Below are 15,420 nucleotides of genomic sequence, written 5' to 3' on the forward strand. Positions count from 1 at the left end.
ACATTTATCAGTCAATCAGACTAACACTAGGATGATGCAGCGCGTGTAACCAATGAGACTCGAACGGAAGAAGGGGATGATGGTCAGCATAAATCAAAAACGAGACTTTATATACTCCGATAGGACAGGCACAGGGCTTTGGACGAAATGCATTACAATAATGTACTTATACGGAACATATACGGATATCATAGAATAAAGTGAAGTTTTCCTTTGAGATATTTGCGAACGTCAACTGAGTTTCGTTTCTCGTTGTATGTCCGCATGGACTGTTCTATAATATATTTGTTGCAAAAATATGTTGGTAGCAGTTTAACATAAAGTTCGTTCCTCCGTCTATCGATTCCCTAATAATAATAAAGACACACAGAGATTAATGCCCTGTCCTCCACTGGCTTCCTTCCACTCAGTTTCGTTTTGTCGCTCAAGCGACAAATAGCACATTCTGCTACTGCCTTCCTATATAGCTTGGCTCTTCCATCTTTACAAATCGTGCTCCTTTGCATTCCCGTTTGTTTTTGATTGGCAATCACAGGTAGTAGTAGTATTACGATATCGAGATGCACTAACGCTCTACAGCCTAATCAATATCGCAAAATCTCGACGCTGACGAATGCGACACTGGTGCAATCACTGTTAAAACTATACAAATCGAACAACTTTTGAACTCTCCTCACAAGTCTTAGCTCCTCCCCCCCACACTGGTTGGTGTACAGCAAACACGGGCACGTTTGTCCACGTTCTTTTCCCGCGCCTATCGTACGTCGGACTGCGGCCGATCGGGTAAGCAAGAGTAGAATAAAATATAGGCTGCACTTGCCTGCACATCCGATGCATCGATACTGGACACATTGTAGTCATCGAACTTGAACCATCTAAAAAATCATTGAACAAAGTAGCAAGCGATTAGTTAAGACAATTAACGGGATATAGCGTCCGGTGCCTTACTTTTGGTGAATATTATTTAAGCAGAAAGCCGTGTAGTGGCCACTTTCCATCGAACCGTAATGGTTCGAGACGCCGTACAGATGGTAGCGGAACGTGGTTAGCCGCTTGTTGCGGTTCACTTCTGTACGGGCCAGGTAACGCGTCATATTTAAATCGTTTAATGGGAACTTGACAAGCGTCTGCTTCTTGCGGTATATCGTAGCGGCGGTTTCGGGGTCGGCATAAAAACGCTTAAAGTGGATTACCATAATAGAAGGCAGCCGCGAGATATCCAGCTTCTTGATGGCGTCCTGATTACTTTTGCACTTTGGACAATGCCACCCGCGTACCTCTTCACCGTTGAAGTACATGTCCAGGCAATTCTGCCGCAGAAAGGAAAAAGATTCAACTTTAGTCCTCATTCATTCCTTATCAGTCCGTAATAACTTACCTCCAGGTAGCAAATATTTGAATCCTGTGGAAGTTCCAGGCTTAGATTGGAGAAGGATTCGTAGGTAGCACTTTCATTGTGACACCGGGTGCATTTGACCGTGCTCTTGATCTGACCATAAAAAAGTTCAGATATGTAGCTACCCTTGCCTTTGAAGTGCTCTATCCAGGCCTTCTCTGATGGTGGGAGCTGATCCAAACTGGTAGATATCTAGATGAAGAACGAAAAATGACATTCGGTAGAGAACGCCAACGTTGGTCACCATGGACAAGCACGAAACATACCTGCATTTGGATGGTCTGTAGATCCGAATGTAGCCAGTCCATCAAGATCGTAAGAAATTCGTGAGAATCTTGTTGCTCGATACCACCGAACTGACGCTCGTACTGTCCGACAACGTACTGTGTGTAGAAGAGAAATATTCAAGCAACGGGCGTTGAGTTCATCGTTTACTTATGTTATACAAATCATTCTAAGCGCTTTTGTTGTACAAAACCGTCATAACTTCAAATGTAGTCGATTGGATTAGAGCGGGATTAGTAGAATGCATGGTTGCCTTTGTTCGCGACGATTGCGTGTCACTGTCATACGTCGCTGATTATCATTACAGGTACCTAATCCTTGGATTCGCCGAAGGAGTTAAAGAGCACCAGTAGACAGTCCTCTTTCACAAATCGCACCTAGACATCCGAAACCAAGCATCGATTACATCGCGGATAATATTAAAACTAGCAAACACTTCTCCTAGTCTGTCTTTTACTTCTCTATCTAATCGAAGATGGTCATAGCCCCCTTTCGTATCGTGTGGCAGAATTTGGTTTCATTTCAGCAATTCTTGAACCTGCATGTTTGCTTTCCACTTAACGACATTAAGGTTAATGCCTCTCAGTTAATTACATTCGTGTTTGGAGTCAATTCTTCTCAAGCGCGCCCTCCTTCGAGCACCACTTACCCGTAGGTTCTTGCTGGCAATACACTTGTACTGTCCCGTCCAGAGCGCCTTAATGACGGCGGCCACCTCTTCGCCAATTTTGCCCTGTGTTTTGTTGTTGCTGCAGAAGGATAGAAGAAAATGGTATCGAACCACATGAAACACAGGGGCACACGATGCTCGACATTACGTTACAAAATAGTCGCTAAGCCGCGGTCCCGAGACTTAGTGCCTGGGCCTGTCAATCTTACTCACCGATTGAGGCGCATCTTGAACGATGCATCGTGGAAGAACTCGTTGAGAAAGTACGTATTGCTGAGGCACTGCAGTATGCTGTTCATGTAGCAGGTATTACCTAAATTCTTCAGACCCGTGAGACCGCGACCCTGTTGACGAGGAGAAAGAAGGGCAAGGGAAATATAGAGACCAGGTTAGGGAAAACGGTTTCCACACGCATTTTGACATTTTGCAATTTTCACCTCCAGTCCAACAAATGGAGCAGGGAGGTAACGCAAAAGGAGCCTAGTTCTTGATGGCTTCCTGTTGGTGGTATGCAAATGGCAAGCAAATGCAAATGAGGCTCTGTCAGGTCGCATTGGCTTAGAGCAAGGGAGCAGGAAGAGTCTGGACGGTTTTCTTTCGCTGGCAGAACTCATGTAATCCGGTCATTCTCAGACCCAGCGAAATACCGGTGACCAGGGTGTCCTCTAGGTTGTTCAAACTGACGCATCTAGTGGTTGTACTTGCCCCGGTGTAATTAAATTAAACTATTAAAAATGTACCTTTCCTACATGAATACGACGACTACGACGGGAATACCAGACGGGTTGGTTGAGTTGGGTAACATTTTGAATGATTTGCCCCACAACTCGTCTTTGCATAAACCTACGTCATGGTCCTTTGTTGACTACATCGCATCTTGAATCCAGTGAGCCTCAATCGATAGAAGACACGCTTTTGTTCCGTTTTGGAATGATCTCTTTTGTGAATGGAAGATATAGAACAATTCAAAGTCATAGAGACTATGATGTTGCATGTTGGACGCGAAACCTCTCAAAAATGAGTTTCCTTTCCATTCCTATTTGGCAGACAACTCCCAGAAGAATCACGCCGGCAGTAGATGCAACCTCCTCTCTGCTCCGTCTAGCCTGCGAAGGAAAAGCTCATCTGTATCCCATACTCATTGTGGTGGTGCTCCAGACGAAGAAAGAACACAGAACCGAAAACAGTAACTAGGACACCCTGGCTTATGCGATAAAGCACGCTCAGCACAACAACTCGATGGAAACGAACGGAGCAGAAAACGAATAAAAAAGGGGGGAAATTGAAGAGCATCACGAAAGAATCAATTACTTCCACACTTTGCTGCCTCTCTCGTCCCGGTTTCGAGAAGGCACAAGTGTGTAGCCAAGAATGCTCAAGGATCAGGAAAGTCGTCCGTCCGTGGAAAAAACATTTTCCCTTTCTCCATTTGTTTATGGAAATTTCGTTAACTATTTCCATTCCACGCTGCCGGAGTTCAGCGCCTAGAGATAGGGACTAGATAGCCGCTGGCTGGCAATATGCCAACATGCGATACTATCGTCCGTAGGCATCTACGATGCGCCCGGGCTAAGATCCTCTGGACCGGGACCGTTAGCCCATGTGTCGAGTGAAATTTCAATCACTGACCATCTGCCAGCCCTCGGTTCTCGGATTCGGTCAACACCAACTGGCTGACTTATCGAATAACATATCCGCCTTCGTGTTATCGGCCACTAAGAGAAGCATCCAACAAAACCACAGGATTCGTGGTGGCCCACTTTCTCCTTCATTCTCCTAGCCGCACAAACATTGTTGTTATGTCCGCATACTCGCCGTCGCCGCCGCCATCTTCGACGTCGTCGTCGTTGTCAGGAGCAAGAGCCAAAAATATCCTGCAGAACCTATCCATCCATCCCCGCCCGCAGGGCAATGACGCCGGTTTTGCAGCCGTCAACAACAGAAAACAAACCCACCCATCAAACGCGCCTAACGCCCGCCATTACCAGCCACCGTATAGGATGGGCCCTAGAAAACACATAGAGCCCTCAACCCATCCATCTACTTCCGCGGCTTGCGCGACGGTTTTTGTGTTTTACTTTTCCCGTTTCCGTACCCGTGTCTAGCTCAACCATTCGCAAGGAATACTATAAGAGGAGCGCGGTACATTCGTTAGTTTCTTTTCCATTAAAAATAGCTTACGGATTGGTGAATAATTAAATCGTCTTGCGACGCGCCTCCGTAGACGTCATTCGCTAGCCTGGGCGTTGCCTGCTTGGGTTCAGTCCATGGAACTAGGCGAAATATGAATAACGATTCGACAGAGCAGGCATGCTTTTCCCGTTTCCATTATTTCCGACCTGTACATTCGTATGCATCTAGCTGACCAAATAGGCAAAAATTGAGCCTGACGTTGTATTGGACTGTGACAGACTTATAAGATAATAGATTTAATATGAAATAAAAAAACTTATACATTATAAACATACGGCTCGTCCGTCATTATATATGTTAAAAAAAAAAAACTTATACAATTTTTAAAAGCTTCGTGATAAAAATATATCTAGCGATTGTTTCTTGCTCCAAAATTTATAGCTATACTAGTAATTTGTGAGTCATTGGTTTAGTGTAAAGTATGTGGAATCCTACACCAAACCAATACAATTTTAAGTAAACATGAAATCCGAAGAAACGAAACTCCACATACGATTGAATTTGCTTTCTGTCCAATCACCCTCTGCTACTACTCTCATTGTGGCAGTACGCGGAAGGACTATACATTCAATTTGTATGCAGTTAGTAATTGATCACTACTTCAACGATACGTCGATAACCGAACTTATCAGGGAGAAGTAGCAGCAGCAGCAGCACAGGGGAAACCAATGGAAGCTGGGGACTAGCGACAGCTGTTCATTTCCCGCCATATACCACCTGCAGAAGACCTCTCGGTTCGATTACACTTTATTGCGTTGGCTCTAAACGACCTGTTTTCTTGTGCTCTTACTGTCTTCAGAATGTAAGACGCTTAGATGTTTGTTATTCCCGCGCACACAAAGTTGCTGGTGTCAACGTGGAAATCTAATTGAGTCCGCCATTTAGAATGTTAATTAAATCGGTTAGCTTAACGCCGGAAGCAATGAAGCGGTGCTTTTCGCTGCTTGGTGTGTAACTTTAAGGAGCATATATTTTTGGAAGTTGGTTAACATTTGCATGGTACAACATGTTTGTATGTCAACGGCATTGCCATTAACAGATGGCCTACTGTGTGAGGTTGTTAACATTATAAATTCCCAGGACACACGTTAGCACACCTCATCAAGTATGCGAACTAATGATATTACCCCCCAGGTGAGCACGGAAGCACGAATTCGCACAATCGACTACCCATTGGCACTGTTGAAGAGAGTGCGCAAAGCTAGCAACTCGTTGGGACACCAAACTGGCCGCATAATTTTGTGCACTAATTTTAATAGCAGCCAGGAGCAGGTGAGGTTGACCTTCGCCTCAGGTGTGCCTTTCCTTGAACTTTGTCCGGTTCATGGGTCTCTATGGGAAAATTCCCTACAGGATTCTAAGCAAGTCGATGGAGCGAGTCGACGCTGCCACGTTGCTCTTCAATCGAATGCCTCAAGACTTTGGGTGCTCATAATTTCATTCTCACGTGATGCAGTGTCATGCTACACGCACCAGCGTTTTCCGTTTTTAACGGAAATAAATGGGTTTCCACTCCATGCTAATGAGAAGCACCGGAGAACAAGGCTTTATAACTTTTCATCGTGGTTTTGTACTCCTAGCGACAAGTTGATCCTCGCAACCGAAGAACTGGGCATTAGAAGTACTTTTTGGGTATTTTTTTTATTTAACTTTCGTTACCTTTTTGTACGGGATAAGCTGGTGGTAGTGTGGTAGCTTAATTTTGTATCCTGCGACAACCACCATCGTGCACTCCGGGAATGCTAGTCCAACCTAGCCTTTGACGATGCAGAGCGAAGAGACTGCTAAATCCTTCCTTTATTATTCTACTCCCACAGTGAGACACCACTGACCAGACGAAGAGATGGAGTTTTTTTTGTTTTTTTTGTTTTGTTTTACAATAATTCTATACTCAGTTCGTCGGAGGGCTACTTCCTTGGCACATGTGCCTAGTGGTTGTTGGTGGTGATCGACAATGAACGAGTGACTCGTTCCCGTCCTCTACCGACGCTGCTGACTTTATTGCACTCTTTCCTGTTTCGGGTTCCGACAGTAATGAACCAATCGTCGTTGATGGAGACGATGCCGATAATGATGATGATGCCGGCCAGGATAAACTCAAACAACAATCAACCGAATCGTGCACAGTTCTCATGGCAGCTAGAGCGCGTAGCTCGAACTTCGAAATACACTAACGCTTGCACCTCGAAAAGTGTTGCGGGACGACGCAAAACCCGATTGGTCGCCCAAGACACAGACGCAAATTCACTGAACTAATTAAATAACCACCGCGGTGCTAGCAACTTATCCGACCTGGTCTGGGGTAGTGGATCGATTTTTGGCGGTTTATTCGTTCCCGATTAGAAGACGCCGCTAAAACTCGTTTCACGCTTTTCTCTTGTGAGTCTAGTTTTCTAGGCCAGTTCAGCGATAGGGGACGTACACCACAATCAAATCATTCACGCTATGCCATGCTCAATCCGCGTTGAGGAATCGCGTTTACTGAACGACAACGACGACCGCGACACCGTGGAAACCGTGCTTGCGATGAAGGTACTATATTGGTCCTTTAGATGCACCACACTACTCCGGTACCTTAAACGAACTGAGGTAAGCAATGCGAACGAGCCACTAGCCAAGCTCTTGTTTTCAGTTCCGACATCGGTTCGCTCGTGCTCGGTAGTACACAGCTAACAGCAACGAATACCATCGCAACCACATAGGACGACTACGATTCGCTCACCGCACTCGCTCTCTTTTGCGGTGTCGCGACTCAAAAAAAAACGAGAGGAAAACGCCGAGAACGAACGCCGGAAGGTCCTGTGGTGTGGCAGATGGATGCCGGCTTATAGCCAAACATTGCGCTCCCGGCCCTCTAATCCCTCTAGCCCCACAGACCGGCTAGTGGCAATCAAGCAAGACGGCGGCGGCAACAACGCACGATGTCGTCGACGATGTAGAGGCATTTCGCAATAAAAAGCTTGTCCGGCATCAAGCCTCCGGCGTACGGTCGTACAACGTGCGGTCGCTTACGGGATCCACGAGGCCGTCGGGAAGCAGTACCAATATCGTAAACAAACGTACAACTTACCTCACGCACGCACCCTCCGCGTGAAGTCTGGTGTCGGTTCTTCCCTTCAACTCCGCCATTCGCAACTAAACAACCGTGTGGCCATAACACGTGGCCTACAGAAAAGGCGCGTGTCTAATGCCGCTCGTAGGACTGCGGATTCCACTAGCTTCCTAAGCTGCTACCAGTCACTGGCCGCGTGTGTCGTGATTTATTTGGTGGCGCGATTAGTGTCCTACCAAAGTGGCCGTCGTGCTGTTGATTGGTATATCCAATTGGTGGCGGTGGTTTGCATTTGCGTGAAAATTAATTTACCATTTCACGCCAATTAGCTTAAGAATACCCATAGCCCGTCTATGCTTAGTGATACAATTGGTTCGTGTTTATCGATAAAATGCCTATCCATCAGTCAAATAACCAAGGATAGTGCAAGTTTTTGATCTAAACATCGTCAACACAATCCAAATAGTTTTGATTTGATCTTTCCAAACCAAACCACCAAACATCATGCGCCTCCATCGCAAATCCTTGGCCACTAGATATCTCGCCAGAATACTAAATGGAATCGAATAAACTAAAGCTGCAACCATACATCTGATCAAAACAATTCAAAACCAATAACCGCAAAACCGAAATATCTGCTCACCACAATGCGACGAAAGCAATCCGAATAAAACGACGATTTAAATTCCAATTCCCGGCTATTGTCCAATCGCAAAGCGCTCGCTCAGATCAAGATTTGGGCAGTCAAAAATTTAATGATTCCATTTTATGATTGAAAATACTCGACCAAAACCATGCACTCAATGTACGGTGGAGCTCGCCGACTGAACGAAGCCGGATAAAGGATCAACATCATGGCTGTGAGTGTGAAAAAGAGAGAGAAAGGGACAGTTGCTGGCGAACGAGGGAGTCGAAGCCGCTGCAGAAAATCGACACAAAATCCAGTGTCAAGGACGAGCGGCGAGTCGACAAATGTAGGATGCTGGGGTGTTCACTCCAACCAGCCATGAGACCGCCGGCCGCCCGAGTCAACCGAGAGCAATTGCAGGACAATTTTCTCGTCTACATCTGCAATGCATCACACACCACATAACCGCTAGACCGCTAGGGTGCGAACATACTCAGTACGCCCCGAGCGTTAAAGTACCAGGAACTGTTTTCCATTCTGCTTTATCCATGACATCAATTATTCTCCATTACTAGTGAACATTGCAGCGAATCGCTTCGGCAATGGCACGGAGCGAGTTTCCAATTCCGAATTGCTCTTTTGAAAGTGTTATTAGCATCAATGAGCGCCCCTTTATTCCTGATTTATCGATATGATTTCTCGGAATATTTACATAGATAAGCTTTTACCGTCAGCCATTCCGATGATAGCAACTTAAGGAAGGAAGCTGCTTGAAGGTCGCTCATCAGGACACATATTTTCATGGGGGCATTTCACATCCAATCGAAAACACAAGAATGGGACGTTTGAAGTGTCCTTGTTTGATTCTTATTTCTAGCTACTTATATCGAGAACAAGATAAGAGCAACGATAAGGAATGTTCAGCTATGAAAGTAATCGAGTGTGCAAAACATCTGCAGTAATTGTTATCATAGGGATGGGAAATGATGATTCTCATCAAATAAGAAGGTATTCAAATTGCCAGCGTATCCGACAACATTATTTGAATACGGCGGATTCCTAGGGAACATACGGCCTGCTCGATATGTGATTCGATCAAATTAATGCATTTTAAAATAGCAACCTGTTGTGTAAAACAATGTAACACCGCTTCCCAGAATAGGCCTTGGTCTTCACGCTTGCCAGATCAGACTTATGATGTGCTGATATTCGTAAATCCTTCAAAATGCAACACAACTTTCCGATACGGTCCAAGAATCACTACGTCATGATCCGTCAGTCACGTTCTGGACAACGGTACTAGCTTAAGTAGCTCTACCTTCGTTACTGTCCACGCAAACCCGTGTCATGGCACATTAGATGCTTGGAAATCATATAAGCGCACTATGGGTTGTATCGATCGTTTCTAGCAGTTACATATGCAGTGGTATGCTGGAGACAATCGTCAACGTGTACTTACCACGTTTCCGTAGACCGGTGCAAAGTCGCGCTGTACCACATCGAGGTCGCTGGTAGTGCGAACATTATGGTTATGATCGGCCAAGGGTTTCGCAGACCGATCAAACAGCGGCATACTGTTGGTGGTTGCAACATGTGCCAACTGCTGATCCGGGTACGATTTCGGACCTTCCGGCACGTTCTCCTTAAGGTGCCGCTTCTGTTCTCGGGCCAACGCAAGCTTTGCCTCGCGCTCGCGGGCGAGACGCTGACATTTTTCCTCCAATTCACGCTGTTCTCGTTCCTTCTCCAGCAACCTACAGCGAAACGCACAACGAGCATGCGATTGTTAAATTACGTCAAACGACCTTTTGCGTCACCCTATAGCCGCCATACCTTCGTTCATAGGCTTCTCGCTCCAATCGTTCCGCTTGCTCGGTGGAGATCCGTTCACCTCTTTCCTGTTTCTCCTTTTCCATTTCCTTGTAGCTTTCCTCTTCCTCAAGAATACGAGCCTTTTCAGCTTCCTATTAAATGAAAAACCATATTTAAATCGGTGAGAATTGGTCGGATTTCGGAACATCGCTTCACATTCGCTTCTTACATAGTCTCGCTGGCGATCCTTTAACTGCATCACCTCAAACAGCAACGATTCTTGCGTTTCATCTAGTCCTGCATCGGACGGTTCCTGTTGTTCGAGGTTCTGCAATTCCGTCTCGGTATTGATGATGTCCAATGCGTTTTGTTTCGACTTGTCTAAGATTTGTTCGTGCTCAACTAGAATATCTTCCAACGGTTTTTGGCGTGCCTGATACAAACTCACTGCAGCAACCTTACTACTTCGATCGATTGTTGGTTTGAAGCCTCGCTTCGAAAAACTTTCCTCCTTCATTGGAATATCGTTTATGTTGGGATACTCGATATCATCTGTGGACAAGAAATTCGTCAATCGCCATTCGAAATCGCCTCGATTGGCTGTTAGGGCCTATGTCTTACCTATATTTTCGCTCGCTGTATACAGAGCGAGCGGTGGACAATAGTTGGGATTGGTACAGGCAGCCGGGTAGTAAAGCAGAAAGCTCTCGTATCCACCATCTAGCCGTATGATTTTCGTATCTTCAATGTCTTGATCGTACTGTGTAGAGAAGTAAAAAAAAAGGTTCATTAACTGTCCCATAATCTATCAATTGAGTAACTTACGTGGCATAATATATAGTTTAACACGTAAATAGGGGTATCCTTTACCGGATTGCCGCTCGTGTTCCAATCCATCAGCACCACGTGCTCCTTCACCATCCGGTTCGACCATAGTATACGAGATTCCGGAGGTAATGCATGGTTTATCTTGCCTGCCGTCATGCCAGCCACCAGCAGATGCTCCGGTACGTTAACCAGATAGGAATACCGCAGGTGCGATTCTTCGAAATCCTTTGCCGATCGGCAGTCCATTATTAACAAACTAACACGGGGATCGTTCATCACGTCGTGTAGCTCCTTTGCCGTAATCGCTTGTCTGTTGCCGATGAAGTGAGTGGTAACAGTCGGTGTCGCTTGATTCCGCTCGCTATTAGTAACCACGGTGATTGAGGGTGTAGCGCCTGCCTTCCGAAGGGCTTGTTCACGGTAGCGCTCCTCGAGACTAGTTTTGAGGAGATTAAGCTTAGTAAAAATGCGATTGAAGTCTGCCTGGGTACCGAGCAGTTTTGTGACCATCTGTTTCTTTCGGGCGTACTCCTTGTTCTGTCGGATCGTCTGCACCAGGTTCATGAGTCGCATGTAGCCGACGTACGCCTGCTCTTCGTCCTTTTCGAGGTAATAGCGGTCGCTTTGCTCGATCAGCTTCTTGGCCGACCGGCAGATGAGATCCAGCTCACGATCGCGTATATCGGCCGGCAACTTCATGTACAGCTTCTCCAGATCGTCGATATGCGTGCCCAGATGGAGAGGTTTCGGTGGGTTCACCGGCGTTGGTTTATTCGGTTTCATCATCATCTTGCACAAAACTCCACACACCGTTCGCACACTAGGCAGGAAAGCGGGCTACCGGAACGGAAATCCGGTTAAATCCTTTTTAATTCCTACAGAAAACAGAATTTCCGCCCCAGAACGAAAACACGAAAAATGCATACATTAAGCGGTGTCCCCTGTGCAAACACAGAGCGCGATTTTGATTAAAGTTTTTGCACAAAGATTTTCTGCTCTCCTGTTCAGGCGCTTATTCCGCAAATAAATTCATCATCATCGTCATTTTTATCCAAATCATGTTATTTTAGTTTAGTGCTCCAAAAATTGGGGAAAATCGTAGATAATTTGAAATATTCAGACCACTATGCAACCCTGCACTATGTTGTGACATTTGCCTGTGACGTCATCGGATCGTTCTGTTTACAGAAAAATCCACGAAAAATGGGAATTCTCGCGGAATTCCTGAATTAATTCCACGTCCGTGTTTCTAATTAAATGTCCTGGATCACAGCTCAGAGTAAGTGTTAAAAAGGATGAAATACGCCACGTCGCCGACGCCCTCGCGGAGCAACAGTCTCCTCGGGGGAAACTCGAGAGCAAACTCGCCGCTTCCCGCACCGTCGTACTATCGCGGAGATTGTATGAGCGCCACCATGAAAAGCTACAAATATCTGCGTCGTTTCGTAAAATTTGACCAAATGGACTTCGAATATGCCATGTGGCAAATGGTATATCTTTTCATAGCGCCCAAAAAGGTCTACCGGAACTTTAACTACCGCAAACGTGAGTACCGCTAGCCCTCGCTTTGTTGGAGATCGGTGGATGATGACGAAACTCGTGTCTCTTGCAGAAACCAAATCACAATTCGCACGCGATGATCCAGCCTTTTTGGTGCTGCTTGTGGCATGTTTATGCGGTAAGTCGGTGGCACTACCCGGCCGGAAGTTCGCTCTGCGGAACTGACCAATCCTTATTTCTTTCTTGCAGTCACATCGATAGGGATGGCGTGGGTGTTAAGCTTAGGAATAGCACAGACCATTCTGTTCACGCTGTATGTCGTGTTCGTGGATTGCATCTTCTGTGGTATGGTAGTGGCCACCTTTCTATGGTTCCTGGCCAACCGATATCTGCGAGATCGAAACAGCGATTTCGACATGGAGTGGGGCTACGCATTCGATGTGCATTTGAATGCGTTCTTTCCGCCTCTGATACTGCTGCACTTTATTCAGCTGTTTTTCTACCATCCGCTAATCAGCAAAGAGTGGTTCCTCTCGACCTTCATCGGCAACAGCGTGTGGCTGCTGGCCCTGGGCTACTACATCTATATCACTTTCCTTGGCATAGACGGTACGTTAAGGAGGGCCAGGGATAAACCGCACGCGTAATGCTATTGATTTTGTCCTATATTTCAGTGGTGCCCAGTTTAAAAAATACCCGAATAATCCTCGTGACGCTGCCCCTCCTGGTCCTGTTCTACGTCGTGACTCTCATAATTGGGTGGAATTTGAGCGTCTCCTTGATGTACTACTATCACTACCGAGTTCTTTAAGGACAACGAATCGGCTGTTGAGTAATAAAACACGATTATAAAAAGGAATTTCGGATTTTTTTTAATTTAACGAAAAGACGGATCGCACGAAAATTTAACGAAAAGACGCAGTGATGTAAACGACGAAGCAAGTGCTACAGTGATGATCGATGAAATAGGAGCATTTTGTCCAAAAGAGTGCAACATTTTCTTGAAAAATCAAAATTTCACGCAATAAATGGCCTGCGTGGCACTGTAACGTTGTTGGCTTTGAGGTTAGGTTGAGGTTGTTGAGGCTTTGAGTGAAATTTTTAACTTTTTTCAACAAATTTCGTAAATTTCGTGATAAAGATAAAGGTGATAAGAGGTAATTAGAGTCTTTTTCGTCTCCCGCCATCGTTACCGTTGGAAAAGTCGGTGGGGAAAGTGTAAGAAACTGCGAAATCAATCTCTGTTGCTGGGGATTGAACGCGTTCTGATTTTTTGTGCTGCAAATTAACTTAAATAAAGCAGAATCTCATGGGAGGTGATAAATTTCCACCGTTCGAACCGGAAAATAGTGTTCAGTAACTTGGTGAAACGGATTCCTGCATCGCAGCCACCAGCAGGATCCTGCTCGCTCGCGGGCTGTGGAAGAGAGCACGGAAGGGCGCACGGAGGGGGCTCCCAAGCGTGAAAAAGGTGAAATCGCAAGCTAGTTTTCCTGTCCCCGTTGTTGCTCCCGATCTAGTTTTCTCCGTGATACGGACAGCAACGGCGGAAGCAGTGCCAGATGCGGAACTAGCGTCTTTTGCGGTGTTGTGAGAGTAGAAAAAAGAGAAAGGAAGAGGAGATAGTTCGTCATCGAACGGGAACGGGTTCTGGCGCCTCGGAGAAACCCGCTCGGCAAGGGGCCACTAACAGTGTTTTTGTTCTCTTCTTTCCGACGACGCTTAGAACCTTCGTGAAGTGAAGTGCACGCGTGTGACGGAAGGCCCAGCAAAGAGTAGACCGAGAACGCGAGGCTGGCCTTCGGCCCGAGACGACCACCCGGAGTGAACCCGTCTATGAACAGCAGCAGCAATCTGTGCAAGGGGCCCTCGCACGCTTGGCCGGAATTATTGCACTGAAAACACACAGAAAGCGGCGGGCAAACGGCTAGCGAACGCTCTGAGGCGCATGTGAAAACGGTTTTTAAACGGAAAGCACGGGCCTGCTAGCCTTCTTCGATCGTACCGAGGCGCGTTCCGATTCTCCAAAGTGGATACTAAAGGCAACCTGGGTCTTTCCCAGGACTTTGAGAGGATGGTTGGCCTCACGGGTGGAACACACCTGTACGCGCCCGGCCTTCCTTCGGGGTTGCCGGCCTCACAAGAAAGTAAGTACCGTCAAAGATCGTCTTCTCGCTGCCGAAACTGGGGGTGTTTACTAACGGTTCCACTATTTATTGTAGTCGTCCGTGATATGGGCGGTGCTATGCCGACGGCAGCGCCTACCAGTGCTGATGCCTGTCTTAGCATCGTTCACTCACTGATGTGCCACCGACAGGGCGGTGAAAGTGAGGGCTTTTCCAAGCGGGCTATCGAGTCGCTGGTGAAGAAGCTGAAGGAAAAACGGGACGAACTGGACTCGCTTATCACCGCAATCACCACGAACGGGGCACATCCTAGCAAATGTGTCACCATACAGCGCACTCTCGATGGCAGATTACAGGTGAGCGTCCGATGCGGGCTGAGGGTGCGAAAAACAGCGTTTAATCATTTAATACCTTGGATTCCAGGTTGCTGGACGTAAAGGCTTTCCGCATGTCATATATTCACGCATCTGGCGCTGGCCGGATCTTCACAAGAACGAGCTAAAGCACAATAAGTTCTGCCAGTTTGCGTTCGACCTGAAGTGTGACTCGGTTTGCGTCAATCCCTACCACTACGAGCGTGTCGTTTCTCCCGGTATTGGTACGCATTGCGAAATGATCGCGCGCTAACACGATAGAGTGTGTACGGCTGATAATAATCCATTTTTTTTTTTCTCGTTTACTAGATCTCTCTGGATTGACTCTACAGTCGGGACCGAGTCGATTGATAAAAGATGAATACACACCGGGGGCCGTGGTTGGTGGTGGCATGGATATCGATGGCAATGAGATAGGTACCATCCAGCACCACCCATCGTTGGTCGCCAGTGGAGCCTACGGTGGCATGGGAATGCATCCGCAAGTGGCTGGTACGTATTGGGTTGTTTCCGTTTTTTATGCTTTCAGTTTTCATTTACCTTTATTTTTCTTTAT

The 15,420-nt window shown here is 46.4% G+C and overlaps 3 protein-coding genes across 9 annotated transcripts in view; 2 read left to right on the plus strand and 1 right to left on the minus strand.

The window, feature by feature from the left end:
- Positions 1–206: 206 nt before the first annotated feature.
- LOC125952714 (ubiquitin carboxyl-terminal hydrolase 8) lies at positions 207–11,790 on the minus strand. Of its 3 annotated transcripts, XM_049682372.1 has the most exons (14): positions 10,862–11,790; positions 10,658–10,796; positions 10,266–10,588; positions 10,058–10,188; positions 9,684–9,978; positions 8,406–8,420; positions 6,204–6,296; positions 5,672–5,710; positions 2,565–2,695; positions 2,331–2,430; positions 1,663–1,779; positions 1,379–1,588; positions 949–1,310; positions 207–875 (listed from the first exon to the last, which is right to left on the minus strand). In XM_049682372.1, exons 1-14 carry the CDS (start codon positions 11,651–11,653, stop codon positions 755–757), a joined length of 2,868 nt encoding a protein of 955 aa, XP_049538329.1. In that variant the 5' UTR covers positions 11,654–11,790; the 3' UTR covers positions 207–754. The 3 variants fall into 3 exon arrangements, with proteins under 3 accessions (XP_049538329.1, XP_049538327.1, XP_049538328.1); XM_049682370.1 differs by lacking the exons at positions 5,672–5,710; positions 6,204–6,296; positions 8,406–8,420 and having other exon boundaries at positions 10,862–11,789; XM_049682371.1 differs by lacking the exons at positions 5,672–5,710; positions 8,406–8,420; positions 9,684–9,978; ... (2 more) ...; positions 10,658–10,796; positions 10,862–11,790 and having other exon boundaries at positions 6,204–6,333.
- Positions 11,791–12,026: 236 nt separating this feature from the next.
- Positions 12,027–13,217, plus strand: LOC125952726 (protein unc-50 homolog). Its single transcript, XM_049682390.1, has 4 exons — positions 12,027–12,409; positions 12,477–12,542; positions 12,614–12,973; positions 13,039–13,217. Exons 1-4 carry the CDS (start codon positions 12,160–12,162, stop codon positions 13,173–13,175), a joined length of 813 nt encoding a protein of 270 aa, XP_049538347.1. The 5' UTR covers positions 12,027–12,159; the 3' UTR covers positions 13,176–13,217.
- Positions 13,218–13,417: 200 nt separating this feature from the next.
- The window catches only part of LOC125952717 (mothers against decapentaplegic homolog 4), a 6,924-nt gene continuing 4,921 nt past the window's right edge, over positions 13,418–15,420 (plus strand). For 2 of the 5 annotated variants that reach the window (XR_007468830.1, XM_049682380.1), the window contains exons 1-5: positions 13,530–13,835; positions 14,091–14,511; positions 14,587–14,846; positions 14,914–15,088; positions 15,174–15,356. Coding sequence is in view for 4 of the 5 variants with exons in the window: in XM_049682380.1 (XP_049538337.1) it covers positions 14,439–14,511; positions 14,587–14,846; positions 14,914–15,088; positions 15,174–15,356 (691 nt within the window). In the remaining variant the exon portion in view is untranslated. Of the gene's footprint in view, positions 13,836–14,090; positions 14,512–14,586; positions 14,847–14,913; positions 15,089–15,173; positions 15,357–15,420 lie in introns of all 5 variants that reach the window. The other 3 variants (XM_049682381.1, XM_049682382.1, XM_049682383.1) reach the window with 3 other exon arrangements.

This window comes from Anopheles darlingi, chromosome 2 (genome assembly GCF_943734745.1).
Source record: "Anopheles darlingi chromosome 2, idAnoDarlMG_H_01, whole genome shotgun sequence".
Taxonomy (NCBI): domain Eukaryota; kingdom Metazoa; phylum Arthropoda; class Insecta; order Diptera; family Culicidae; genus Anopheles; species Anopheles darlingi.

Bases quoted from the DNA above. Each gene is read 5' to 3' on its own strand.
- LOC125952714 (XM_049682372.1), bottom strand. From the start codon at position 11,653: ATGATGATGAAACCGAATAAACCAACGCCGGTGAACCCACCGAAACCT. The intron at 5,711-6,203 runs GTAACGAAAGTT...GCCAATGGGTAG, and splicing joins AGCTTATCCCGTACAAAAAG to TCGATTGTGCGAATTCGTGC. The intron at 2,696-5,671 runs GTAATATCATTA...CCTCGTCAACAG, and splicing joins CTTCCGTGCTCACCTGGGGG to GGTCGCGGTCTCACGGGTCT.
- LOC125952726 (XM_049682390.1), top strand. From the start codon at position 12,160: ATGAAATACGCCACGTCGCCGACGCCCTCGCGGAGCAACAGTCTCCTC. The intron at 12,410-12,476 runs GTGAGTACCGCT...TGTCTCTTGCAG, and splicing joins GAACTTTAACTACCGCAAAC to AAACCAAATCACAATTCGCA. The intron at 12,543-12,613 runs GTAAGTCGGTGG...TCTTTCTTGCAG, and splicing joins GCTTGTGGCATGTTTATGCG to TCACATCGATAGGGATGGCG.